This window comes from Mastigoproctus giganteus, chromosome 14 (assembly GCF_048544385.1).
Source record: "Mastigoproctus giganteus isolate SK-2022 chromosome 14, ASM4854438v1, whole genome shotgun sequence".
Taxonomy (NCBI): domain Eukaryota; kingdom Metazoa; phylum Arthropoda; class Arachnida; order Uropygi; family Thelyphonidae; genus Mastigoproctus; species Mastigoproctus giganteus.
In genome coordinates, this window is record NC_143588.1 from 82780951 (window position 1) to 82807235 (window position 26285).

The 26285-nt window shown below is 35.4% G+C and overlaps 1 protein-coding gene across 3 annotated transcripts in view; it reads left to right on the top strand.

The window, feature by feature from the left end:
• The window catches only part of mael (germ-plasm component protein maelstrom), a 176075-nt gene that overhangs the window by 52100 nt on the left and 97690 nt on the right, over nt 1-26285 (top strand). For all 3 annotated transcript variants that reach the window (XM_090388299.1, XM_090388301.1, XM_090388300.1), the window contains 3 exons: nt 2781-2877; nt 6975-7118; nt 20285-20326. In XM_090388299.1, coding sequence (XP_090244425.1) covers nt 2781-2877; nt 6975-7118; nt 20285-20326 — 283 coding nt within the window. The remainder of the gene's footprint in view (nt 1-2780; nt 2878-6974; nt 7119-20284; nt 20327-26285) is intronic.

Consider the following 26285-nt stretch of genomic DNA (forward strand, 5'->3'; position numbering starts at 1 on the left):
GAGCAGCACATTACACACCTGAATTCCATTTTCTCCTCTTAGTAAGCAAAATGGCAGAGATATTCAGATACAAGCTGCACTAATATATCAGTTGTATTCTCTACAAATTAAAATATTTTATTAATTTGAAGATGGTAAGAGGGCTACAATGCTTTCATTTAGCAACATCAACAGTATTAGCCATATGGTGAAAGTATGCCCCAGGCTTTTGCTTCACCAGCCCAAAAAAAAAAAAAAAAAAGTATATATATTAAAATAGTTTCCTCTTCATGTAGGTACCTATCCAGTTGATCTTTGAATTTTCCCAAGCCATCACCTTCAGCTACCCACAGGGGTAACTTATTTCATTAATTAGAAACTCAGTGGCTAAAAAAAATCCTGCAAGCCACTCTAAACCTCCTCTTGCATAATTTGAATTTGTCCTCTAATTCTGTTCTTGTTATAACCATTAAAATTTCACATCTGATAATTCTACTGTCTCCTTTAAAGCATCTAGTCACCAAGCTATGTTGCATGCATATTCAGTTTTTCGTTATATGGATGCCCTTTTGCCAGTCTCACCATGCACATTGCCCTTCTTTTAGATACAGTCTCCATACTTTGAGGTGGCATTCTAAATGCAGTCTTACGGTTATCTTACACAGTGGCTATCTCTACAAGCAGTGTTCAACTGAAATTATAACTAACTGAAAGCAATCCAGGTAACAAATCCCATATGTGAAGCATTTTAATTTTGTTTTAGCAAACGTCAAAGATGAATGTGTGCAATTGTACAAGTTGTGGTGGTGTAAATGCATACATTTCTCATCCAATAATTGCTAAGTAGAAGTTCTCTCTAAGAGTATTAGAGGTTTTGCTCCTTGTCACTCATTTGGAGAGGTCTGGGTTCAAATTCCATTGTAAATTGGATGAATTTCTAAAGGCTTCTTCAGTTGGAACTGTGGTTAGCTGATGCAGGTGGAGGGAGCAGCTTTTCCTGCAAACACACACTTGTGCAGGCATAATGCACACAGTGCAATATAGTCCAAGTCACTGATGTGCCTAAACCCTTACAACTGAGACTGCAGCTGAACTGGACAAGATGTTGACGACTAGAGGAGAGCAGGTAAGGCATAAATTGATTGAAAGATAAATATAGGCTTTGCAGAAATCATTTGTGGACATTTAAATATGGTTCTAAAGTTAATGAAAAGTAGCATCTACAGTTCATTTGTATGAAGATTAGATTTATGTTCTCTGGGATTTTCATCCATTTCCATATTAGTCATTGGTCCTGTTAATGAAAATAGTGGTCCCCTACTCTGCATTTGTATGTGTGTTGCAGTACAAACTCTGTAAAGGCTAGAAATAGTGTATTTTAGTGTTGGTCTGCGTAGTGTAGTGTTGTTCTGTTGTTTCCCTGCCCTTTAGCCAAAGGACACCTAGTGTAACTCCACATTGCCCATCCTTTGCCCCTTGGAGGCAGACCAGGTTGTAGTGGGGAGTATATAAGTCTGGTGGAGGCAAACCCTGGACTGTGCCTGAGCTTGCCAGGGAAGGGCCCAGAGGGGAGGGAGAGAACAGGAAATTTTTATTGGAAAGGGAGTGTAAGGGTAATAGTTCAAGCATTGGAGAAAAGGGGGGGGTGGTAGGGTACACCATGCAGAAAGTTTGTGGAAGTGGGGGAGAGAAATGAGGATTATGGGGGAGCAAAGTCATAAGGCCAGGGTGCCTTATGTGGGGGGGGAGAGATGCACTATGGATGCATAGTGCTTCTCTATGCATGGAACCCAAACTGGCCAAACCCGCTGAAGCTGTTGTCAGCAGTTCCCACACCATGCCTCAAAGGAGGAAGAAGCATAATGTCAGCATAGTAGGTTTCCTGCTAGGTTAATCAAGCAGTGGGTGAAGTGGCTGCAGATTTTGAAAATTGATTTAAATAGAATCTGTAATGATAGTTCCTACTTTAATGAAATGAACCCTTTCCTTTCTAGCAATAAGTTGTAAGATTTAGAATATAGAGTAAATTTCTCATTTAATGAGAATTTCCTCTCTATATTAATTGAGGGTTATGGAGAATAAGGTGTTTTATACATTAAGTCAAGCCACATAAAATAGTGTAAATGCATCATGTCTATACATAGTAAGTTAACTAAAGTTAATTATGGCATTGTGAATGCCTTCACAATGAGTTACCTCTCTCTGGTTATACTTCAAATAAGAAATGCTTCCCCAATAGAGAGACATTAAACTAGGTGAAGTTATTACTACTTTGGTCCATTAACTAATAACTCCACCTCATTTAGTATTTAGCCTCGATTTAATGCATAAAAACCTTATTCTTCTTATCTCTCAATTAATATAGTGATTCTTTCTTTTTAAATGAGAATTTCACTATATATTAATTGAAATCAAATAGGGATTTCAATTTCAACAACCCTTGAAATTGAAATCTCTGAATTCTTGAGGGAGTATTGCTCTCTCAAGAATTCAAGCACATGGGTATCATTTTGATCCTATTAAACAGACTTCTTAGATTTTTTAATGGAGAAAATACTGAAACTGCTCTTGGAAGATAACTGATATGAACAGAGTAGTTTTAGAAGTAAGAAATCTAACTTCAAAACAAAATTAAGTGTTACCTTGTATTATTTAATATCCATGGAATTCATTTTGTCTAGACATCAAAGTAACAATAAATCAAATTTGTGAATCATGATTTATAAAAAACCGTGCTTGGTTATGGTAATTTTCTTTTCACATTGGTTAATTAACTGAATTTTTAATTTTTTTTTTCCCAGCAAAATTTGAAAGAAGAGGAGGAATCTGAGTGCAGATTAAGAGAGATACACAAAGAACTTAAAAATTGGATAAATATAAAATTGGGCTCTCATCAGGGTGAGTAATATACCAAATTTTTAAATTAAAGGTGCGTGCTCTCTCTCTCTCAAAATCACAGATTACTATTTCAAAATGTTACATTGGAAATAACTGGACATTCTTCAGAAGCTCGATTGTTCTTGTGGATTTTAAAAGGTTTCGGTTAGGATTTTTTTTTTTTTTTTTTTTTTTTTGCTCAATTTCTTTGAGCGTGTAAATTTAATTCCTGTAATTTTCTAAATCTGTAGTAAAAAAGTAAAGTGCAGCCATTATCAACCCACTGCAGAATGGAAGCCTCCTCAACAATTCATGCTGACGGAAATGGTCCACAATCTGCCATGCTGGTCCAGTGCGGGTTGGCAGATCGACCGTATTCAGCACTCAGGGCCTTGAACCCTGGTCTACTCAAAGAGCGTGTGCTACTGCACTCCCGCTCCTGCCCACTCGGCTACGGAAGCTAAATCTGTATACTTTGTTAATTTTGCGAAGTTATTCTGTAATTTTTTTATAAATTTCAATCTCACTTTTGTAAGTTACGTTCTTTTTGGTACCTTGTATACAAATTTTATTTTTGCTACCTGCTTAATTCCTGTAATATTTTGTTCATTTAATTACTATAATCTTTTGTTCAATAATGTTTAATGAACAAAAGATATTATTATGAAGTGTAAGTGTTACTCAGAAATATAACTGCGCTTTTTACTTTCTCTTGGAAAATGTCTCTGTTTGAGTCTTGGGTACATTGTCTCCCAGGTAGCAAGCCCAGCTTGACATACCTGAGAGAAAGTCTGTGACAGCCTCAAGAACCAGCTTGATAGGAGTAGATAATGCAAGAACATCTGAATAGAAGTGGAGTCATATTATATCACACTTATGTTGAGTCTTAAGGATTTCAGGCCTATGTTAATTTGAGATACCCACAGTCACAGAACAGCTAGTTATAACTGTTAAAATTTACAAATACTCTTTCACATCTTTTAGGAGTAAGGGAGCACAGTTAACTGTCTTGAACCAGTTATCAGTTAGCACTGTTTATTGTTTATCTCTTGTCATGTTGTTTGTTTATTGCAGGAGAGAGGTGATTGCAATGTGTTGAAAATTGTGTAATACTATGGTAGGTCTTTATATAGTAAGTTTGAGTATGCTTGGATGGCAAACAAACACAGAACCCAAATCTTCCTCTTGCACTTGTAAGACATTATATAACCATATTTATCTGACGATATAGGTCAAAGTAATACTTGCACACATTATAAGGGTTCTTGTATGAGGCCAGAAAAATTGGTATTATGAAGATGGATTGAGAGTAGCAACTTAAATAAATAAGGGATGTGTCAAGGATAGTAAACAATACATGAACACTTAATATTAACCATGTCTACAGTAATGCCAGGAGCACTGAAGTGAATGGGTTTGAACTCTTGTTTAGGACAACTAATACTGATATAATAGGGCCTGTACAATATATTTAGGAAGAATAGGCAAGATGGGAAGGATAGGAGTAGCCTAAGCATGACAACCTTTCTCCTAGCTTCAAAATCCATTCACCATCCAGATTAGGATCTGGGTGGTGAATGGATTTTACCTTTCATTTCCATTAACTAACACCACCCAGATTAGGATCTGGGTGGTGTTAGTTAATGGAAATGAAAGGTAAAATGAGTGGGTGCTACAGACTAAAAGAGTGTGACAGCAGTTTATAAATGCAGATGGCATAGGTGAGCAAATGTTACCTTTTTTATGGATAATTTCAGTTTGTCCGGTTGGAGTAAGTGAGAAGGAAATTCATGATGGGTGGTAGGATAATATTTAAATCAATTAGATGATTGTTATTTGTATTTGCATGTTGGGGAAAGTACCAGGGACAGGAAAATTCCAAGCATAAGCAGCCAGATAGCATCATAAGGGTGATAATTACAGGAACCCTTAGTGGGTAGTAATTACTGAGTTCATCTGTTGCATGATGAGGAGAGAATTTGCAGTTGTCAGAGGAAAGGGCACAGGTTTTAATTTCAGATAAAGATTGTGACATCATAAGATGCTACATGGTGTTTGTCAGTCAACTAGGCAGCTAGCACAAGTAGGGAAAATACAGAGTAATTGGGGAATACTTTTAAAGTAGTAATTACAAATTCACAAGTGCATATATATATCTCAGCATGAATGGGGTGCTGAGATAGATGAATAAGAACTTGCCAGTTAAATAGAGCAGAAAAAGAAAATGGCATTGGAATGTTACAGAATAGTGGAACGTTCTAAAGCCCATAAACAGTTAAATTGATCTGTAATAGTACCACAAAATATTTGGGTTGGCAGTTACTAATTATGAGAAATCACTGCTTAAAAGAACAAAGAATGGGGACGAGGAATATTTCACATACGATAATACAAAGAATAAAAGAACAAATTGGCTGATGTGTAATAGATGTGGGGAAAACCTTGGTTACTGAGTTTCTGATGAATTGAACTGTTATGTTGGATCAGTCTTTACAGATGAGACTAAGTGGTGAAGAGCATTCATGAAAATGAAACTCTGCAGTATAAATTAGTGGTATTGCAGTTATAGAAGATTGTTTATTAGAAAAACGTTTTTGAATCTAAAGGCTTGTACTCAGTAATTTTGAGGGAATTGGTGAGAGAAGGCACTGAACCATTAAGATTAATTATAAGGGCATCATTGGACTTGGGAGATATTCCTTTGGATTCAAGAAGTGCCAGTGGATTGTTAATAACTACAGACTGACTTTAGTGGTAGGGAAACCATAGAGGTGACAGTCAGTAGCATGTAATTTTTTTATGCATATGTGAAGTAGATTTGGTTCTCTAATTCTATTCTTGCATGTTCATTTCCATCACAGAAAGTGCAGCATGCTTTCGCCGGTTTGTTTTGGTCAGTATTAATATGACGTTGGAAAATGGACACAAAGGAAATAGACAAGCAGTGAGTGAACATTAAATTTTGTTTTAAATTGGGGGAAAAAAAATGCCATAGAAATGCATAACCTATTACAGGTTATGCATTGTCAGGAAGTCTAGTCATGCAACTTTATCATATTCTCATGTGAAATTGATGAAAGGAGGAGTATTGAAGACGTCCTCAGCTCAGCTGTCTCTTTAACTGCACATTCAGGTGAAAACATCAACAGGGTCCAGAAATTTTTGCAAAATGATTAGCAAGTAATAGTTCAGGTGTTCACAGATAAGCTGAACATGTGCGAAAACAGTTGTCAGTGAATTTTGACTGAAGATTTGAGAAAAAGAAAATTGTGTGTGTTGTAAGGTTGGTTTTGTATAGCCTGGATATCAGCACAAAGGGAAACTTGGTTTTCAATTTATGCAGGAAATCTCACTTCATGATAATACCTTCATTATTTGCATTATTGTTGGAGATGAAAGTTGTTGATACCAGACTAATACTGACCAAAGTAAGCTGGCACAAAGGGAGTCATTGTGTGCTGTATTGTTAATAAATATGTAAGAATTTGCATGGAAGTAGAGAACTGATTCTGATTCCTGTATATATAAAATAAATTGCATTAATAGCTATAGATTAAGAGGTAATAATAATAAAAAATAAATAAATAAAAATGCAGTCCTGGAATTTTTGTGACATCTTGCAAATGTTATCAGCCCTCAGTTTTTTTTTTTTGTTTTGCATCTACAAATTGATCAAAATGTCTGTTGATCAAAATCTGAACATGCTGCAAAGGAAGTGCAGTGTAACTTTCATTGCTGATGAGGTCTTTGAGCTCATTAAGTTAGTTTGTACAACAACCTCTACAGTTCATAATGTCTAGAAATCTTGATGTTATTTGGGTATTTCAGGATACACACGAGGGCATCAATAATAAGTGTCTTCCAAATCTGTTATACCCAGTAGGTATTATTTGTATTATGTACTGACACCAGTAGGTGTCACCACATAATACAAATCAATCCTTCTGGCTGTCAGCCTTTCATTTATTTTCTTCCATGCAGTCTTTCCTTCATTTCACAATATTTTTACTTTTCACTTATCATTCACAAGTTATTATGTATAAAATATATTATAGTAGTGAAATACAAAAATACCTTGCAAGCCATAAAATCTGACAACTTTTTTTTATTTATTTCAGCTATTATTGAAGAATGCTTCTATATTTGCAACTTCAATATAATGTGTGCAACTGAAGAGAGGTTTATACCTCTGGAAGTAGGCCTCGTAGAATACTCGATTGAACATGGCTTAAAACGTGTTTATCACAGATTTATTGATCCAGGTAATATATTTTTATTGTTATTTATTTATTATTTTTTTTTTTTCATGAATAAAATTTTTCAGTTTAAATTAGTTATTTTAAGTTATCTTCAGGTTATTTTGATCTTCAGCCGTAGATGCTCATTACCAGATTTAGATTCTGTTCATTTGAGACTTGAAGATAACCTATAGAAAATGCAACATTTCTGATGGCAGTGATCAAAAAACAAATGTATTATTTCTGTGTTTCAAATATTACCAGTTTACTGCATGAAGAATAATTAATTGGTAACTAACTGTGTAAGTTCCTACCAGTGGCAGGAACTTACACGGCGAAACTAAACTATAGCCCTGGGGGGGGGGGGGATCAACAATGACCAGTATAAGAAAAATGAAGTTTTAAGCCAAGACTTATAACAATAGGGATTCTTTGGTTGGGGGGGGGGGGGTAGTTATATTCCCAGCATATATAAAACCAAACAATGGCCAGTATAGGGGGGGGGGGATCAACAATGACCAGTATAAGAAAAACGAAGTTTTAAGCCAAGACTTATAACAATAGGGATTCTTCGGTTGGGGGGGGAGGAGTTATATTCCCAGCATATATAAAACCAAACAATGACCAGTATAAGAAAATCGAAGTTTTAAGCCAAGACTTATAACAATAGGGATTCTTTGGTGGGGGGGGGATGTTATATTCCCAGCATATATAAAAACCAAAAAAAAAATACATTCCCACAAGTTCTGTGCACCTGATACAGTCTCTCTCTCTCTCAAATCCTTTGACTGGCAAAAATTTCTGATCTTTCTTAATAGTAATAGTGTTCACCATATAGTGCAAGGAAGCCACAGGCTTTTGCTGCACTGACAAAAAAAAAAACAAAACCCAACCAAGTAGATAAGAAAACACAAATTATATGCTTTCCTCTTCGTCCAGTAGACCTTTGAATTTATTCAAACTGTCAGTCTCAACTACCTGTGAGTGAGGGCAACTTGTTCCAGCTATCAGTGACTTCCTGGCTAAAAGAAAACTTCCTACAATCTAATCTAAACCTCAACTCCATAATTTGAATTTGACCCCTAGTTCTGGAATTCCACCTTCATTCATTTTACTAATCTCTCACAGAGGCCTATAAACCTCAAATAGGTCACCTCTGAGGTGTCTGATTGCCAAGCTCTGTAGCCTACATAATCGGAGTCATTCCCCATACGGTCGTCCTTCTGCTGATCTCGCCATTCGAGTTGCCCATACTTCAAGAAGCTCATTGTCTTTTTTTCAGATGAAGACTCCATACTTGAACACAGTATTCCAAATGTGGTTTTACAGTGGGATCAGGAAACTGCATATCTGCACTTATTATAACTCCCAGATCCCTTTCCTCCTCCACTGTTTTTAATTCAACCCCACCAAGTATATAATTTATTTGTGGGTTGCTATTCCCCAAGTGTAAGACTTGCATTTAGCAGCATTAAAACATAGCTGCCACTTCTCTGACCATCTTTGAAGTTTATTCAAATCATCCTGAAGGAGCACTGATCATTAACAACTCTGCCAATCTTTACATCACCTGCAAATTTTGACCTCACGCATTCTATCCTTTCATCAATGTCATTTATGTAAATGAGACACAACAATGGTCCAAGAACTGATCATAGATAGGCCCACTCCTGACATTATACCAATCTGAAGAATATCCATTAATCACAACCCTCTGCCTTCTGCCCGTACTTCAAGAAGTATGCTCAGAGTTGTATACTTCAAGAAGTGGCAGCTATGTTTTAATGCTGCTAATAGTAACTAGTGTGCACTAAACTGCACACACACACACACACCATGCTGAAGTGACGTAACACATTACTCGTATGCAGAAATTAATTTTATTTGCAGAAATTAGCAGTGCACAAATACAGTAATATATGATAAACAATATGGGCAAATTATCTAGGATAAGGAGAGGTGTTAAAATTATTCTGTTGGTATAATTGATGTTATACAACTTTGTAATAAATTCTTTAAGCCTAATTGATATCATATCACCAGGACTACTGATGCATGTCTATTACATGATAAAACTTGACATATCTGATGCATATGTATTACATGATAAAATTCTACAAAGCCTAATTTTTATGTCATATATCATGATAGAATTTCTTGAAGTACTCCCCTGAAATTTTGGTGGATATCTGCTTCAGATTCCCTCTATATTTTGTACAGTGAAATATATATATATATATATATATATATATATATTTTTTTTTTTTTTCTTCACTTGAAAGAGAAATCTGTATATGTTATGGTGTTAACCAGAGAAAATTGACTATGTCCTTTTTTTAAGTGATAAATGTAGAATAAGATCAAATTGTTTAAAAATATACTTTTTAAAATTCCAAAGTTTACATGAACTAATGAGACTAATGGCAAAGAAGTAGAATGCATGGGATGATTATAAATTAGCAGGGGACATAGAAACAAAAAGTAGAAATAAACTAATCTACAATCAAGTCACTAAGGGGGTTAGGAAAGCTAAAGCAGATTGTGAGAAGGCTTTGGCACTAAGAAATCAAAGAAAGTGACAATTCTTTTTATGCTAAAACTAGAAGGAAAGGGATTAACGCATTGGTCCACTATATATACGAATGACATAACTGTTGATCACCCTGTTCAGGTTGCTTACAAACTGAATAAATATTTTGCATCTACATCTGGTATGGATACTAGAATTATGCAAAGTCATTTAGCTCCCAGTTAGACTAAATTCTAACTGGGAGCTAAATGATTTTGTGATTAACTGAGAGGAAAGTGGAAGAGAAATTTTTGAAGCTAAAAGTAAATCATCGGGCATTTCAGGCTGTCAGTATATTTCCATTTATATTGAAATAAGCAGCAACGAATTAAGTAAACTTTTGGCCATAATTATGAGAGCATCCTTGGATTTAGGGGAGATCCCTATAGATTTGAGATGTACAAGTGTTTCTCCTGTGCACAAATGCTGGAGGGGGAGATCAAAGGATGAAGTGAGTAATTACAGACTTGTAAGCTTGACTTCCATTCTAGAGAAAATAAGGGTAATTCGTTAAAGAAATAATGCAGAATCATCTTAATCAAACATTTACAATCATATATGCTTAAGGAAAATGTTCACTGCATGGAAAGAAATGTAAAAATAGATGTAAAATTTTGCAGTGAACATTACATAGATACAATGGTCAAGAAAACAAGCAACCTTGGGACCTAGAGTGCTAGTTTTTGTAATTCTTCAGTTTTTAGACAAATCTAACCAAGCAAACTGTCAAAATATGAATAAATGAGGAACATAGCTAATAGCTGGGTTTCTGGTTTTTTTTTTTCCCTCCCCCAATTTATTTATTTTAATTTTTTTCTATTAATTTTATTAACTGTATTATTTTATTCTTTTAATCTTTTGATCTATCAGTCAAAATTTGAAAATGAGAAACACAGGTGCAAAGAAGTTACTGATTGCGTTACCAAAATGATACCTCCAACATAACTTTGGTAATGTTCCATTTAATTCGGTTATGTTGTATAAGGCAGTGGTTAGACCACAACTTGTAATAAATACAAGTCTGGAAACTTCAGTTTATGAAGAAAATGAATCTGTTGGGATGAGGGAAAAGAAAGTTAGAACAAGAACAACAAGATTTTATATATTATATGTATAATAACAGTTGACACATGGTATATAATTAAACGTGAAATTATTAACAAACTAGGTTTTATTAAACTCATGTGGAATATAAGCTCAATTTCCATACTAAATAGTTAACAGACTTTTCGGGATTCTTACCAAACTCATCATTAGACTAAATGTTGCAGCTCTATGGATATGGCCCTCTTATTTCTTACATTGCCATTCAATTACCCTTGTCCTTTCTCAACTATATTATAAGATTATTTTCTTTATTTAAAAAAAAAATAGCAGAAATAAAAGATAAAACAGAATTACAAAGACCACACAGGATATTTTCATCACCAGTTTTCCTAGCCAGGTAGGAATATAGGTAAAGTGCCTGCCTGGCAACCCAAAGGTCGCGGGTTCGATTCCTGCCTTGGGCTTGGATCACAGTAAAAGGCAAAAACTTTGGGAGGTGTATTATGGCTATAGAAGCTGATGCGCCAATAACTAACAAGGGAAAAAAAAAAAAAAAAAAAAAGATAGGAATAAGAGTACAGTAAAAGTATTTAGTTTTTTTTTTTTGATTAACACACAATACTTTTCTCATTATTTTGGCAGCTGTGGGGAATGTGTTCCATGACCATAGAAATATTTTCCAATTATTAGAATCAGAGCAAAATAACAGTCATATTCCAGAGAAGAAAAATATGTGATACATTTTATTGAAAATATGGAGTCTGGATCATACTCTCTTGGCATTATAAGATTTCAGACAGTTTATCCAAAAAATTTGTAGTATATTTTCTGAACAGAACAGATACTCTGAATGTGCTGTTGATTAACTGTGCTCTTGAACATTGACGGGAAGCAGCAATGAGAGCAAAGTTTTCTATGCCTTGAATACATTTTTTCATAAGTACATGTTTGACATGTCAAAATATTAAATAGCTGTGCAGTACATAATTAAAAAGGCAAAGTAACCTATACAGCCATGATATAAACACCTGGGAAAAGTTTGCCATAATTGTTCAGTTAGCCATTAAAAAGAAGGGGAAAAAAAGTAAACTGAATTCTACAGGTTTTCATTTCCAGTGCAATACTAGCAGTACGGCCCAGGTATGATACTCACTCTCTCAATTTAGAAAGCAATAAAAATGAATAAAAACTTTAGTTTATTAAAAACTAATATTAGTAAAGATTTATTTTAAGAGAAGTAAATGTATGGGGGTGGTAGCTCCTCAAACTTGAATTTCTGAATTGGGAGTTTACAAATACAAGCAAAAACACAGTTCTATTAGTAAAGGCTGCCTTCCTTCTTAATCATAAAGACCAACGAGAGAAGAGTACAATATGTCAAAAACTATAAATTATGACCCAGCTGATCAGTATCAAACTACAATATTCATGGCAAACTTTACTATAAGTATTTTATACATATAGTTAGTTTTTTTTTTTTTTAATATTTTATATATATATATAAAATATAGTCTAAGTATTATATCTGTTTAAGATGTTAGTAATAGTGGTAGAGGCTAAGATGTAAATTACACAATCCACTATGTGGTATGGTTACAAATATTGCAGGTTATGGTGCAGACTGAGAACAACCTGTACGATGCAACAACCCAAGAAACATAAAAACCTATGTACGCGTCAACGGCATACTGGAAAAAACATATATGCAAAAAACCAAAGTAAGGTAAACCTTACATATAAAATTAAATATTAAAATTATATTAATTATAGGTATATAGATACATTGAAAGGGACTTTTTCGAGGGCTAATTCTCTCAATGTATCAACCATAATTAACGAGCTATCCGTTTCTGTTGTCATCGTCCAGCATAACCATTTCAGTATGATAGCAAATCCAAAAGATGGTAATTACAAATAATGGTAATATATGTTAGCCTTAATTTAATATAATTAGGTTACAAATCACACCAAGTATATCACAATTTAGTTGTTAACTGGCAAGATGACTATTAGCCCGACAGATAGCTAATTTACTAAATAATAGCTAGCGTTATGTAAGAGTAATACATAGCATTATATAGAAAGAGATCCATCCACTGTTATTCATATAAGTATGTGGTATAATATATTATATTGGTATAAAAAGTAGCATAAACCAAAAAAGAAGGTGAAGGGAAGAAGGGTAAAGTATAGCTACAGTACCTCAATCCCCCTCGAATTGCTCTAATAGTTCATGAGGTATGAAAAGTAGGATTTTTTACAGTAAAAAGTATAGAAAAAGACAAAGCATAATGTTACGTAGGATAAAAACGGGAGCGTGACTTCCTGTCCCTTGTAGCAAGGGATCCTGGTTTTTAAATATAACAAGAAAAGTCAGTAAGTATAATATATATATAATTGCTTACCATCAGTAAAAGAAATGTTAGAAAGACCAAATAAAACCACACGTGTAGTATATATGAGACGCTAGCTGACCAAAGCGCCTCCTAGGATCTGTAGTTAAAGTCACTAAAATTGCCATAATTAATTCAATTATCTATAGCGCCCTCTGTAATTTTGTATATTAATATGGAACTAGCATATAGCAGTTGGCATCTCGGAGACACTGTAGAGTATAATAGAATAATTTCCTACCCATGGAGTAAATATAGGTATGACTTTTTCAATGAGTGTAAGCTATATATAACATACTCCATGGGCAGTGCCTACTATATACATATATACATGCCCCGCAAAAGTTACAAATGCCAATAGTAACGATAATGAAATACAACTACATAATCTAAGTGTTTTATGTGCAGCTCAAAACTTTATCCATAATAAGATGTGGGTTAAGGTTATTATTGTGTCTTTTGTTAATTACTATCAAAATAGCTTTATGTAGGTATTGGGCAACAATATAGGGTGGGAATCCCTTTTTTATTAACGTAGATCTGAAATCAATAAGAGTATCTATAATATAATCTACCTTGTTACATATGTTAGTTCTTCTAATACATTGCGCAACTATAATATTTCTGTGAATTCATTTGGAGATGTTAGAGTTCCAATTAGTTAGGTCTATGGAATTAAATTGAATGTCGTTTGGTGTGTACAGTATTATTATCTATGCGTATGTCTAAGTCTAGGTAGGTTGCTGATTTGGAACTATTTGTGTTAGTACATTCTAATATTAATTTAGGTGGGTAGTGTTTAATGGCCTCTGTGAGGAAGTTAACAATTAAATCATCTGTATATCTGTGGAGTATAATGTCTTGTTTAAAGTTATTTTCAAAATGGTGAAGGTATAAGTTAGCAACGAGGCAGGAGCTACAGGCTCCCATCGCAATACCTATGTGTTGCCTGTATATGTTACTTCCATTAAAGATGTAGTTGTTGAAAATGCAAAGATTAATAAGGTCATCCCAGTAGTATTGTTGACACGGTAATATATTTTTATATATATTGTAATAGTCACTAAACATGGTTTTTAGACTTATGTGGAATACTGGTAAACAGATTATTAAAGTCATATGTATTAATATATTCTATAGTATTATTGTCTTTATTGGTATTTATGTAATTTAATAGAGGCTATTATTGAGTATGATTTTTGAATTGTCTATATTGTCTAATATAATTTTAAGTAGGTAAACAAGTTTATGATGCAGAATCTTAGCGTAGCTATCTCTACAAGAAGTGATAAATCTAAAACCTGTAGATGTTTTATGAAATTTAGATATGCAGTATATGTATGGATACTTAGTGTTAGGGTTAGTTAACTTTAACTTTATTTGCATGGCCAGTATTTTCTTTGTAATGGTTTTGCGGTTGTCAGTTATTAATTTGTATGTGGGACTGTTGTTTAGTTCATTTAATAATATAGTTGTATAAAATTTTTTACATATTATGCTGTAATTATTAGTGGCTTTTCTATGGTAGTAATAATAAACCTATTTTGTATCTTTTTTAGATTCTGCTTAATTTTGACTAGATTGAAAATCTTAGTAGGTGGTAATTTATTGTATACAGGCAGGCCTCGATTAATGCGATTAATTCGTCCCGCGAGCACATCGCGCAAAATGGAAACGCGTTAATCGAATATAATAACCAATAGGAAAAATTATAATTGGTCCTTGACCTTCTGGAATGTCCATAAAGAATTTTAAAAATACCTTTTTAAATAACTTTTTAACTGTATATATGGAATTAAATGTTTAATACATAAAACAGCGGTTCTTAAACTGTGCGCCGCGCAATATTTTAAATTTTCGAGGGAAACACAGCGATACTTGACATCTGTCGGACACCGTGCAAACTACTAGCTCGAGGTAGTTCACAGTTTCAGCATTTCTTATTAAGTTGTTTGGACCTAACTACTGAACGAAACTGTTAGGTATTTCTTTTGGTTTGGGTGCACCTTGAAAAAATTACTGAGACATTAAAGGCACTGTGAACTGAGAAACTTTGGGAACCTCTGACAAAATACATAATGAAGAAATTACTGTTGCGGAAATATTTGAACAGTGTTGACTTTCTCTTTTCATCAATCCATTTCAGATAGCCGGCAACAATCTTCTCTGGGCCCTGGCGAAATAAATATCGCAGACAACATCAAACCTTTTGTTTGAGGTTTTATGCGATACGAAAGATTTCATCTAATTCTTTTACCGTTATCTCCTTTGCGGTAACATTTTCATCTGGCTCATTTAAAAATTTGAATTTTTAAATGCAAGTTTGCATTGACTTTATTAGCAGGAGACAAACACTTCTTCTTCCAATGGTTGATGGAACACAGAGAGGCGGGCAGCAGGCAAACATTTGTTTATTGACCGTACAACTCGCGGTAAGCTTAACGCGCGATTCAAATCTTTTTCAACTATTGCATAAAAAAAAAGATCGTGTTAAATGGAAATTTGCATCGTGTAAAGTGAAAAGTGGTATCATTTTTCAAATAGCGTTAACTGAATATTGCGTGAATCGAACTCGCGTTATGCGAGGCCTAGCTCTATTAACATTATCTGTTTTTCGATAGTCTGGTATGTAAGTGTAAGCCAAATGTGGAAAGCTTCTAAAGGTATATTGTGTTTGTAACATAATTTTAAGGACTGCATTAAATCTAAGTGTATTATTAATTAAATCTAAGTGTTTATTAATCATTTTGGTATTGATGTTAGTATTAGGCCTAAATTTAAAACCAAATGAAATTAATTCGTGTAGATCAGATCTCTGGTTATGATATGTTTATGGTGCTTGTCCACGTAGACTTCATATTGAGGTAGATGGCAATAGCATTTAGCCTCAATATCACTATTAACTAGATTGCAAGCTGTTTTCTTGTAATTACCAACTGTAAGTCCAAATGGTTTATTGTAGTCGAATCTGGTTTAAATATGTGCATTAGTAATAGGCAATTCATGTTTGTATATGTTGATAAACTTTCTAAGCATATATGATCCAATAGTGCATTGCTGAATTTAATATTAATGTATTTGTTTGTAACCAATGTTTTTTTATTCAATATAAATTTAAAAATATCGTTAAGTAGGTGGTTTAAGGGTATGTTATTATGTTTATAGGTAGAGTTGATTTTGGCGAGTGCTCTGAGTTTGCTATGTTTCAACCCAAAGATAATATCATGAATATGCTTGATATGTGTAATAGGTATATCCCAATTAATTAACATATCAGTAAAATTACATGTTACCTTACCTGTGAGTTTTTTTATTATTGGTATTGTATACTCTTTTAGCTTTAGTCATGGGTCTTTTTACTATTTGAAATAGGTTATATATGCAAGCATCTTGTATATTATTATTGGTATAGCAATGTCTGTTAAATTTATTATTGAGACCGTATGGATAGAGTTTTATATCTTAATATGTTGATATTTTCCATTTCTAACCTAGTATTGTGGTTGTTTACTATAGCTAAAATAGTGACAGTGGTATTATTAAAGCTGTGCACTTGAAAGTGCTGCAATTCAATGTCTTAAGTTTATGAAATTTTTTGTGTGATCTATGTACATTAATTCTAATATGTAATTCCCCTCCTGTTTGCCCAATGTATTTGGCTTCACATTCATTGCAATTAATGAGGTAAACCACCCCACTAGTATGGCAAAATACTTGGGCGTCTATGTTATTAGTGTTATGTTTGCTGCTCGTGGATGGGCAGGTTAGGCATAGCGGGTTGTTGCAAATGTTGAATTTTAGATAGCTGTTATTATGCTTATTATAAGTGTCTAGTTCTATAATATCGGGTGCAGTACTGGAAATGGCATTAGGATTGCAAGTTATATCCGTATGTGCATCATCATTGGCACCACATAATTCCCGCTGGACAACAGCAGCAGCAGCATTAGATGCCGTATGGCATCTAATGCCATAGAACCACTTATCGGATCACCCTGAGCCCCAGTGAATTCCGCGGTACAATTTATCCTGCGCGACCGACGCAGTATCTTATTATTCTTTGTGGTGTAATAACTCATTAATTGTAAAAAGACATAAATATATGCAAATATATAATATCCTTCAGCAAATATCAGAAAAGCCCACACAAGGAATTAGAATAAGCAAAGAAAGGAAAATAAATAAGCAGCGCCTGTACCGCCTTCTATTCCTTTCTTTCTATTATATAAGCTGGTTAAGCTTACATTATGTCAGTGGTGTGGCTCTGATCTGGAGTGCTGTCTGTTCTGTAGATTATTTCTCGCTGCATAAGGACCACCGCCATGCAAATCCTCTGCATTGGTCGGTCAATCGGAGGATGGTAGAGCGGTTTGGTTCTTCGATCTTTCCACCTTTGCGATGATTTGTATGACAATTGAAATGCAGCGATTCCATGACCATTATTGGCCTCGTGGTCCTCTGTCGATATGGGGCATAATGGTCAGTCTATTATTTTGATATTTTGTTTTTCTTTTAGTTGTCTGTAGTTCCTTTAACCCCCCTTTTTTGGTGATATTTCACGTCTTTCGGAACAGGTACCTTCGAGGGGGGGTACCGCTAAATTATTTTATAATTGGCATTATTTTAAATTTATATCATTTTCATTAATTGGGTTTAATGTGCTAAATTATACAGGGGACAATTGACTACTGTTTTTATCTTATCTTTACTTTCCCTTCCCTGTTTGTTTATTTTATGTTATTTTACGTTTTTTTTTTTGCTCTACATTTTTGCCATACTACTGGCTGATGTATCGTTTTTATTTTACGTTATGTTAATTATCAGAGATAGATATATAATATAAAGTATTTTGTACATATGCAGGAATATCTTGCATAGCGCGGTTAATTTGTGCCAAAAAAATACTGCGCTGATTGAGGTATTATTAGTATGTATTTTAATGTAATGCATTCCGACAATTTATTTGATTATATGGGTCGAGTTGCAAAAATATGTAGGTGTTTGTTTACTATAAATTTATGCACACGAAATTCTTGCAAAAAAAAAGAAATTAAAATGATAAAAATGAAAATACTAGTAAGTACAGTACAAAAGATTTTTATTGCAGTATAATGAATATAAGTGCATACCAAAAGAATATAAGTGAAGCATGTATTGTATTTTTATTTTGAAAAATAACTGATCAGCTTAGTTTTCACAGTTCTTTTCTTCTTTTTATCTGCATACATCTCTTTATAATATCGAATGTCATTTTGCAGCGCCTGCCTTACTTTCATACCTCGTTCGATGTTTGGATCTAGAAGAACTCTCAGTGCCATTACATTTTTTTCCACTCATATTTGTGTATAAAGGTGTAAAGTTTTTACACCTTTGTACGTACCTCACTGCTCTGAATCTAGACTGTTTACTAATGTATGAATGCTAGCAGAGTCCGTATATAATGGGAGTTGCAACAACAGTCAGCGTGGCCTTGAATCCATAATGCATTGGCCTACGTGCTGGCATTATAATACATACATATCAAATGTATTGGTGTGTAACGCATTTAATTTTTTTTTTTTTTTTTTTTTCAATTTGTAAACTACGCTATGCAAGGTATTCCTGTAGTTAACACACACAGCATTAGTACAGTTCTACTAATATGCCATCAATGCAACATATGTGCTGATACAATCTAATGAAGATAAGTATTTGAAGTTATAAACTTCAAGTAACACTTGGATGTTTAGACTTTTTTTTTTTTTTTTTTAATGAATTTATAAATAAATTTGGTTAATTGTAGACTTAGTGGATGGCCAGCTGATCTTCTTTTGGGAGTTTCTGAGACCAGAGTATGTTCCCAATATACATACCTCCCAACTCTCCAGGTTTTTGACAGGTAATCTGTTGAGCAGACTTTCAGCACTCAGTTTGCTGGCCCTTAACAGAATTCATAGATAACACTTGGCTAAACTGAGTTCTTGAAGTGATAAGTTAAATATTTTTTTTAACTTAAATGTAGTCAATTCTATTCGGAGAACCAGTTCATCCAGTGACATTATTCTGAGAACAAGTTTTTTGCACCAAATGAAATGATTCAGTTTCACAAAAAGAGAGAAAAAAACCCCACAGTTTCCAGTACATCTCAATATAATCAAAGATAAACAGATAAAGCAATAGATATTTTGAAGTATCAGTTCTATCAACTTCAGTGTGAAAACCTACCAGATGCAATTATGACAAAAGAAAGAATTCATTTACAGCGGTCCTTGGTTGAGGAACTGAGTGTATACTGAAGCTTTAAATATAACAGCTGATCTGAAGTTATGCTTGGCATTTTAACAGTTTGTCATAGTAATTCTTAGTGTGAGAAGATATTTAGCCAGATGAAAAAAAAAAAAGACTTCAGATTACTTATTTCTGCTGAAGCTTTGGAAATACTCTTGACAACTAAGTCTAGACGGTAGAACCTTTGTTGTCAAGAATACCTTGACTTGACATTGCTGAATAGTTTGCAATAGTATCTTTCTTAAAGTAATCATAATCATTTGATGTCTAACAGACATTTCAAACAGAAATTCAGACAAAAAATCCTAGTTAAACTATTTGAAAGCTTACTTTACTAGTAAGAAGCTTATGGCTCTATTTTAATATAAAATGTGCATGTTGTCAGTGAAATTTAATTTAAAGTCCAAAGTCTGGATTTAAAAAAAGTCTCCCTTTATTTCTAAAAATATCCTACTTGCCTCTTGTTTTTTGCCTCGCTTACAGTTTCCTAATCTCCAGCTTCTGGAAAGTGAAAAGTTAACAGACATGAATAGATCACTTTTCTCCACCAACAAGGAGCTTTATGGCATTCAAAAATGGACCTACCTTTTTGATATTAGCTAATTATATAACTAGTATTGAAATATGTCAGCTTGAGTTGTTTATATACCTAGGATATTTTGACCTTGAAGTATTTTCCAGATAGAGGCACACACCACTCATGGGTTTCCCTATATGTACTATTCATACAAAAAATTATCACTTTGAAGGCATCTTTTCTCTTACAAAAATAGGTTCTCGATACACTCGTTTGTTGCAGTTATATGACATTCTGGAAGATATTAAATATTATATTCCTTATTTAAATCTTTTTTATAATTCGTAGTGCGTGCACGAGATATGGACTGTGTATGTGATATAAATTTTCTCTTCAGGTCCTATTCCAGTTGGTTATACTCGTGAAGCAATGGAACATCGTAAGTATTTATTTGCTTTTATAATTATTCATTTTATGATTAGTTACAGTTCTTGTATATTCCTTATTTTTTATGTAGGTTATTTTAGAATATTACCCACACATGAAACTTTCAGACTACGATTTTTGTTGCTTTTTCACCCAATTTTTGACTTTGCTATAAAAAATATAGAATGTTTTAAGGTCACAAATGTAGAAATTCATTCCAACAATTTATTTTCATTACAGTGCTTTTGATTAGGTTAACATCAAGTGAGCCTGTATAGGGTTTGGGATTTTAGCTTTCACTTTTTTCTTTTGGTGTTACAGATATTTCATGTAGGTACTTTACAGTTCAGATTGTCATAGAGTAATTTAGAGACATTTTAAATAATCTTTTTATAATCCTGTTGAAGAAAAAAACTTATGTACAGCAGCTGCAACAGTAGTGCTTTTTTGTTTTGTATGTCTAACAGAAGATATTACCTGAATTGCAATGATATTTTTTTTTTTTTTTTTTTTATGAAAACCCCAATCACGAGAGGTATTATAACCTATGGTACTTAGTACCGTGCTTGGGTTGGAGGTTGAGAAGACGAAAGAAGATATTTGTTGATATTGGACTTGAACTTCTGTAGATTGTAATTTTCAGGAAATATGTATGAAGGAAGGTTGTTCCAGAAAACGGCAGTTGAATGAATAAATGAGGAAGCTGAAAAGTTGGTTCTGTGGGTTTGAAGTTGGACAGTAAATGGATGTTGGCTGGTGGCGGCACGTGTTCGGACTGTTTTGAAAGAGAGAGCGGGAATTATAGAAGCCAATTCAGAAGAACAGTGCCCATGGAAGTATCTGTAGAAGAGGCATGCAGCAGAAACAGTGCGTCTATGAGAAAGCGAGTGGAGAGACTCTGTTAGAGATGAATCATTAATTAACCTAACTGCCCTCTTCTGAATGGAATCAAGAAGCCTGAGAGAGGTTTTGGGGGCACCACCCCATGTGTGGGAACAATATTCCATGGCAGGGCGGATTTGCGATTTATACAGAGTGAGCAGCTGTTTGGGAGAAAAGTAACGCCGAGAGCGAAAGAGAAAACCAAGTTTTTTAGATGCAGAGGAAGCAATATTTGTAATGTGCTTGCGCCAAGAGAGATTAGAAGTCAGGGTAATCCTAAAAAGAGAAATATCATTTTGCCTAGAAATCGGAGTGTCACTAAAGATAAGCATAGGAGCAGAAGAATCCTTTTTGCGAGATATAAGACAAGATTGAGTTTTAGAAGGGTTGAAATCAATTAAGTTGTCTTTGCCCCACTGGAGAATTACCTGAAGATCGGCATTTAAGGAATTGGCAGCAGATTTTCGAGAACTTGAAGCTGATTGAGCTGGACAAGGTTTCTCAAAATGGAAAGTTGAATGCAATGTGCTATCATCGGCAAAACTATGGATAGGATTTCCAGTCAATGGAAGAAGGTCATTAATATACAAGAGGAAAAGAGTGGGGGAAAGAACTGAACCTTGGGGGACACCGGCATTAGTGGAGAAGTTAGAAGACAGAGAGCCATCTACCATCACCCTCAGTGAGCGATCAGAGAGAAAACTGGATAACCAATTACTAAAAACAGTTGGCAAACCATAAGATGGAAGCTTGTTTAGAAGACCTTTATGCCAAACACGATCAAAAGCCTTTGAGATGTCAAGAGCAACTACTTGTGTTTCACCGAACCTTTCCATTGAATTAGTCCATAAATGGGTAACATAAGCCAGAATATCACCAGTGGATCGACACTGACGGAATCCATACTGGCGATCGTTGATCAGACGGAAGGTTTCTAGGTAGTTTGAGTTGGCGGTTAATTGATTTCTCCATTACTTTAGAAAGAGTAGAAGTAATTGCAATGGGACGATAATTGGATGGGAGGGATTTGTCACCCTTTTTAGGAACTGGCTGGATATGAGCAAATTTCCAAGCAGAAGGAAAAACACCTTTGGAATAAGAAAGTGAAAAGAGGCAGCAAAGAATAGGAGTAAGTTCAGGAGCACAGGTTTTGAGAACAAGTGGAGAAATACCATCAGTACCTGGAGCTTTCTTAGCATCAAGATTCATCAAAATCCTTCTGATATCCTTTTGACGGAAGACCACAGGAGGCATTGAATGGAGTGTGTTAGGAATGGTGGGAGGTGTTTTACCAAGATCATTAATACATGAGCTCGAAGAAAAATGGAATGCTAGCAGGTCAGCTTTATCCTTGGCTGAAGTGACAACAGAACCATCTGGTTTGGACAGAGGTGGGAGCAGAGATGGGCAAAAGTTGCGGCCAATAGCTTTGGCAAGAGACCAGAATGCTCGGCTACCATTAGGGCAAGAAGCAAGTTTTCTACTCTTAGCCTGTTCAAACTCTAGTTTGGACTGATTAATAACTGCTTTACAATTGTTGCGAGCTTTGGCGTAGGCAGAAAATGAAACTGAAGAATTAGAAACAAGCCAATTACGATATGCAACATTCTTCTCTTGGACAGCCTTAGCACATTTATTGGAAAACCAAGGTTTAGATAAAGGACGAGATTTTAAAGTGGAGTGTGGGATAAAGGATTCCATTCCTGCAAGAATAATTTCACTGACACGATCTGAGCAAACGTTGACATCAGAAGTTTTGAAACAGTAATCAGACCAAGGAAAAGAAGAAAAAAAAAAAAAAAAAGAAGTCTCGCAGGTCATCCCATTTTGCATTCTTGTAATGCCAAACAATACGAGGTTGGGAATAGCCATGAGATAAAGGTTCCATTGGAGAAGAGACAATCACCAAGTTGTGATCTGAAGTACCTAAAGGACCTCTCACTTCAACCTTGTACTTAGAAGGGTTGTTTGTGAGAAAAAGATCAAGCGTATTGGCTGTATGATTAGGATTGTCCGGTATTCTTGTAGGTAAATGAACAATCTGTGCTAGGTCATTAGTAATTGCAAAAGCCTCAGCATCTCGACCTGCTGGGTCGGTGTGACTAGAAAACGGAAGCCAGCTGGAGTTGTGAACGTTAAAATCACCAAGGAAAATTACCTCACTGTTAGGAAAGTTGGACTGGAGAAAGTCAAGTTGCAAAGAGAGGAAGTCAAAGAGCTCCACGTGATTAGTGGAGTTGGGAGAACGGTAGAGACAACAGATGAATTTTACACAATGGGGTAGAGAGATTTTAAGCCAGAGAAGATCAAAGAGAGGAGATTCCAAATTGCCAAGTCTCTGACAGGGAATATCAGAACGGACATATGCACAAGTACCACCTTTGAGGCGAAAGGAATCATACAGCAAATAATTTGGACATCTGAGATGAGCAGTAGTTGAATCAACTGATAACTGAGATTCAGTCAGAAAAAGTACATGGGGGTTTGGAAGACTGCAAGTGGAAATGGACATCGTTGAGATTAGAATTGAGACCACATATATTTGTGAAATGAATTAGGAAGTCCTTGGGAGGTTTAGATCTTTTCGCAGATAAGCTTGCTCTATTATTTTGACAATTCATGGTTTATTCAATAGTAAGAAAAAGTGGGTAGGACATGCTGTATGAAGTAATGAAATTTTTGGATATGGCGTACATGTGGTAAGAATATACCCAGATCCTTGACATAATGTGGCCTCGACAATGCTCCCCGCATACACACTACTCGGACTCCCTCCAGTCACTATCTGGCAGAGTAGAGGTAGCAAGATTATACACTAGCTGATCCGGAAGCTTCCTAGAGAGTTACCAATAGGTTCAGTCCGGTGTACTAACTAGCGGCCGGCCTGCGAACACCGTTTTAGAGCTGTACCCTCGAAATGTAAGGAATATTGGATCTCCCCACGAGATCCAATATTCCTTACATTTCGAGAACCTCAAAAATCATCAATCATACTGCATGATGGAAGAGATAGGGAAGGGTTGGCCGGAACTTAGCTCTGGAGACTAAACATGGGTTCCACCACTTCAAGCCTCCAATAAGCAAAGTGGTGGTATTTCACCGGTTGATGAGAGTCATCTACCACCTAGTACTTCCTGGTAACATAAAGGGGCCGCGTTCCTCCATGTGGTGTGGGCACCACACCTCGACCCCTGCTTACGTTGGTTCCACCTGGGTGGTCACCCACCATGTACTTGTGCATGAAGGTTATACCCAGGATTACTAACAGTCCCACCATCGTGAAGGTGCAAACAGAGGATTTGGCTGTCACAGACCATCCGGACTTCGCCGAAATTGGGTCCACTTTGACTTGAGTGTCACCCGAATATCAGTTCCATCAGCGTTTTAGACTCCCAGGTAGCAAGAACAGCTTGTCTGGCATATCTGAGAGAATGTCTGTGACAACCTCAAGGACCACAGGTGATATATTGTATCAGTTATGTAACTGTCAATTTAGTCATACATTTAATATCTAACATTAGCATTAGTAGAGGCATACGATGCAAGAAAGCAGGCTTATGCAACATCAGCCAAAAAAAAAAAAAAAAAACCACTCCCATTTCACCCCTCCATTCGTTCCAAATGCCTGTCCAGTTCAGCCTTAAATTTATTTAGGCCATTAGCTTCCACAACAAAAGATGGAAACCTGTTCCACCAATCAACTACCTGCTGGCTAAAGGCAAACTTCTGCACATCTCTCCTACAAATGTTTCTTTCCTCAATTTGAAACTGTGCCCCCCCTCAGGTTCTTAGTCTGAGAAAGAGGAACAATCCCATCAGCCATTCAGCTTGCTCAACCCATTCAAGGCCTTATACACTTCAATCAGATCACCGCACAGGTGCTTGCTCTCCAGGCACTGCAATTTGCAGAACCTCTAACTTTTCTTGGTAAGAGGTTCTGCAAATGAGAAAGGGGTGCTCTTACCTTTCTTGGTAAGAGCATGCTTTTGTTCCCCTCACCAATCTTGTTACCCTTCTTTGTACTCTTTCTAACAACTCTACATCCTTCCTAAAACGAGGCCTCCAGACCTGTACACAGTACTCGAGGTGTGGACTGACCATTGCCTTGTATAACAGGATAATCACCTCCCTGTCCGCTAGCAAAATTCCTATATATCATTGACAAGACTCCATGACCAGGCTGCCCTTGCAGCCCATCTGCACTGCTCAGCGAACTTCATATTTGACTGCACAATTACCCCCAGGTCTTTTTCACTTTCCACCTCCCTGAGTATAGTACCACACAGTTGGTACATTTCTCTTCGGTTATTGCTACCCATATGCAGTACTTTGCATTTGTCAATGTTAAACTTCAGTTGCCACTTCTCAGCCCATTTTCCCAACTTATCTAAATCCAGTTGGTGTAGCATACTGTCTCTACTGTCGTTAACAACCCCACCAACCTTTTGTATCATCTGCAAACTTGGACATTAAACCTGATATACCTTCATCAATATCATTGATAAATATAGAAAACAACAATGGGGAACTCCACTAACAATAGTTGTCCATGAAGAACAGTGTCCATTGATTACCACTCTGTTGTCTCCCACTCAACCATTCCTTTATCCATCGTAGCAATTTACCCTTAAGGCCATACCTCTCCAATTTCTACAGCAATCTTCCATGTGCAACAGTACCAAAAGCTTTCCTGAAATCCAAGTATATGATATAAAAATTATTTTTGGTATTCAGTTCCTTTGTGACCACATCATAGTATCCAATCAAATTTGTCAGACAAGACCTCCCTTTAACAAACCCATGCTGTGTCTTAACTATTACTGCAGTCTTGTCTAGATGATCCTGCAATGCTTCTTTAACCAGTGATTCCATTATTTTCCCTGAACACAAGTTAAACTAACAGGTCTATAATTACTTGTCACCTTTTGAACCCCTTTTGTGAATTGGTGATACATTTGCACATCTCCAGTCCATGGGGACCTCCCCTGAGTCCATGGAAGCTCTCATAATTATGGCTAAGGGTTTGCTTACTTCCTTTGCTGACTCCTTTAATATAACTGGATAGATCCCATCCACTCCAGGTGCCTTTC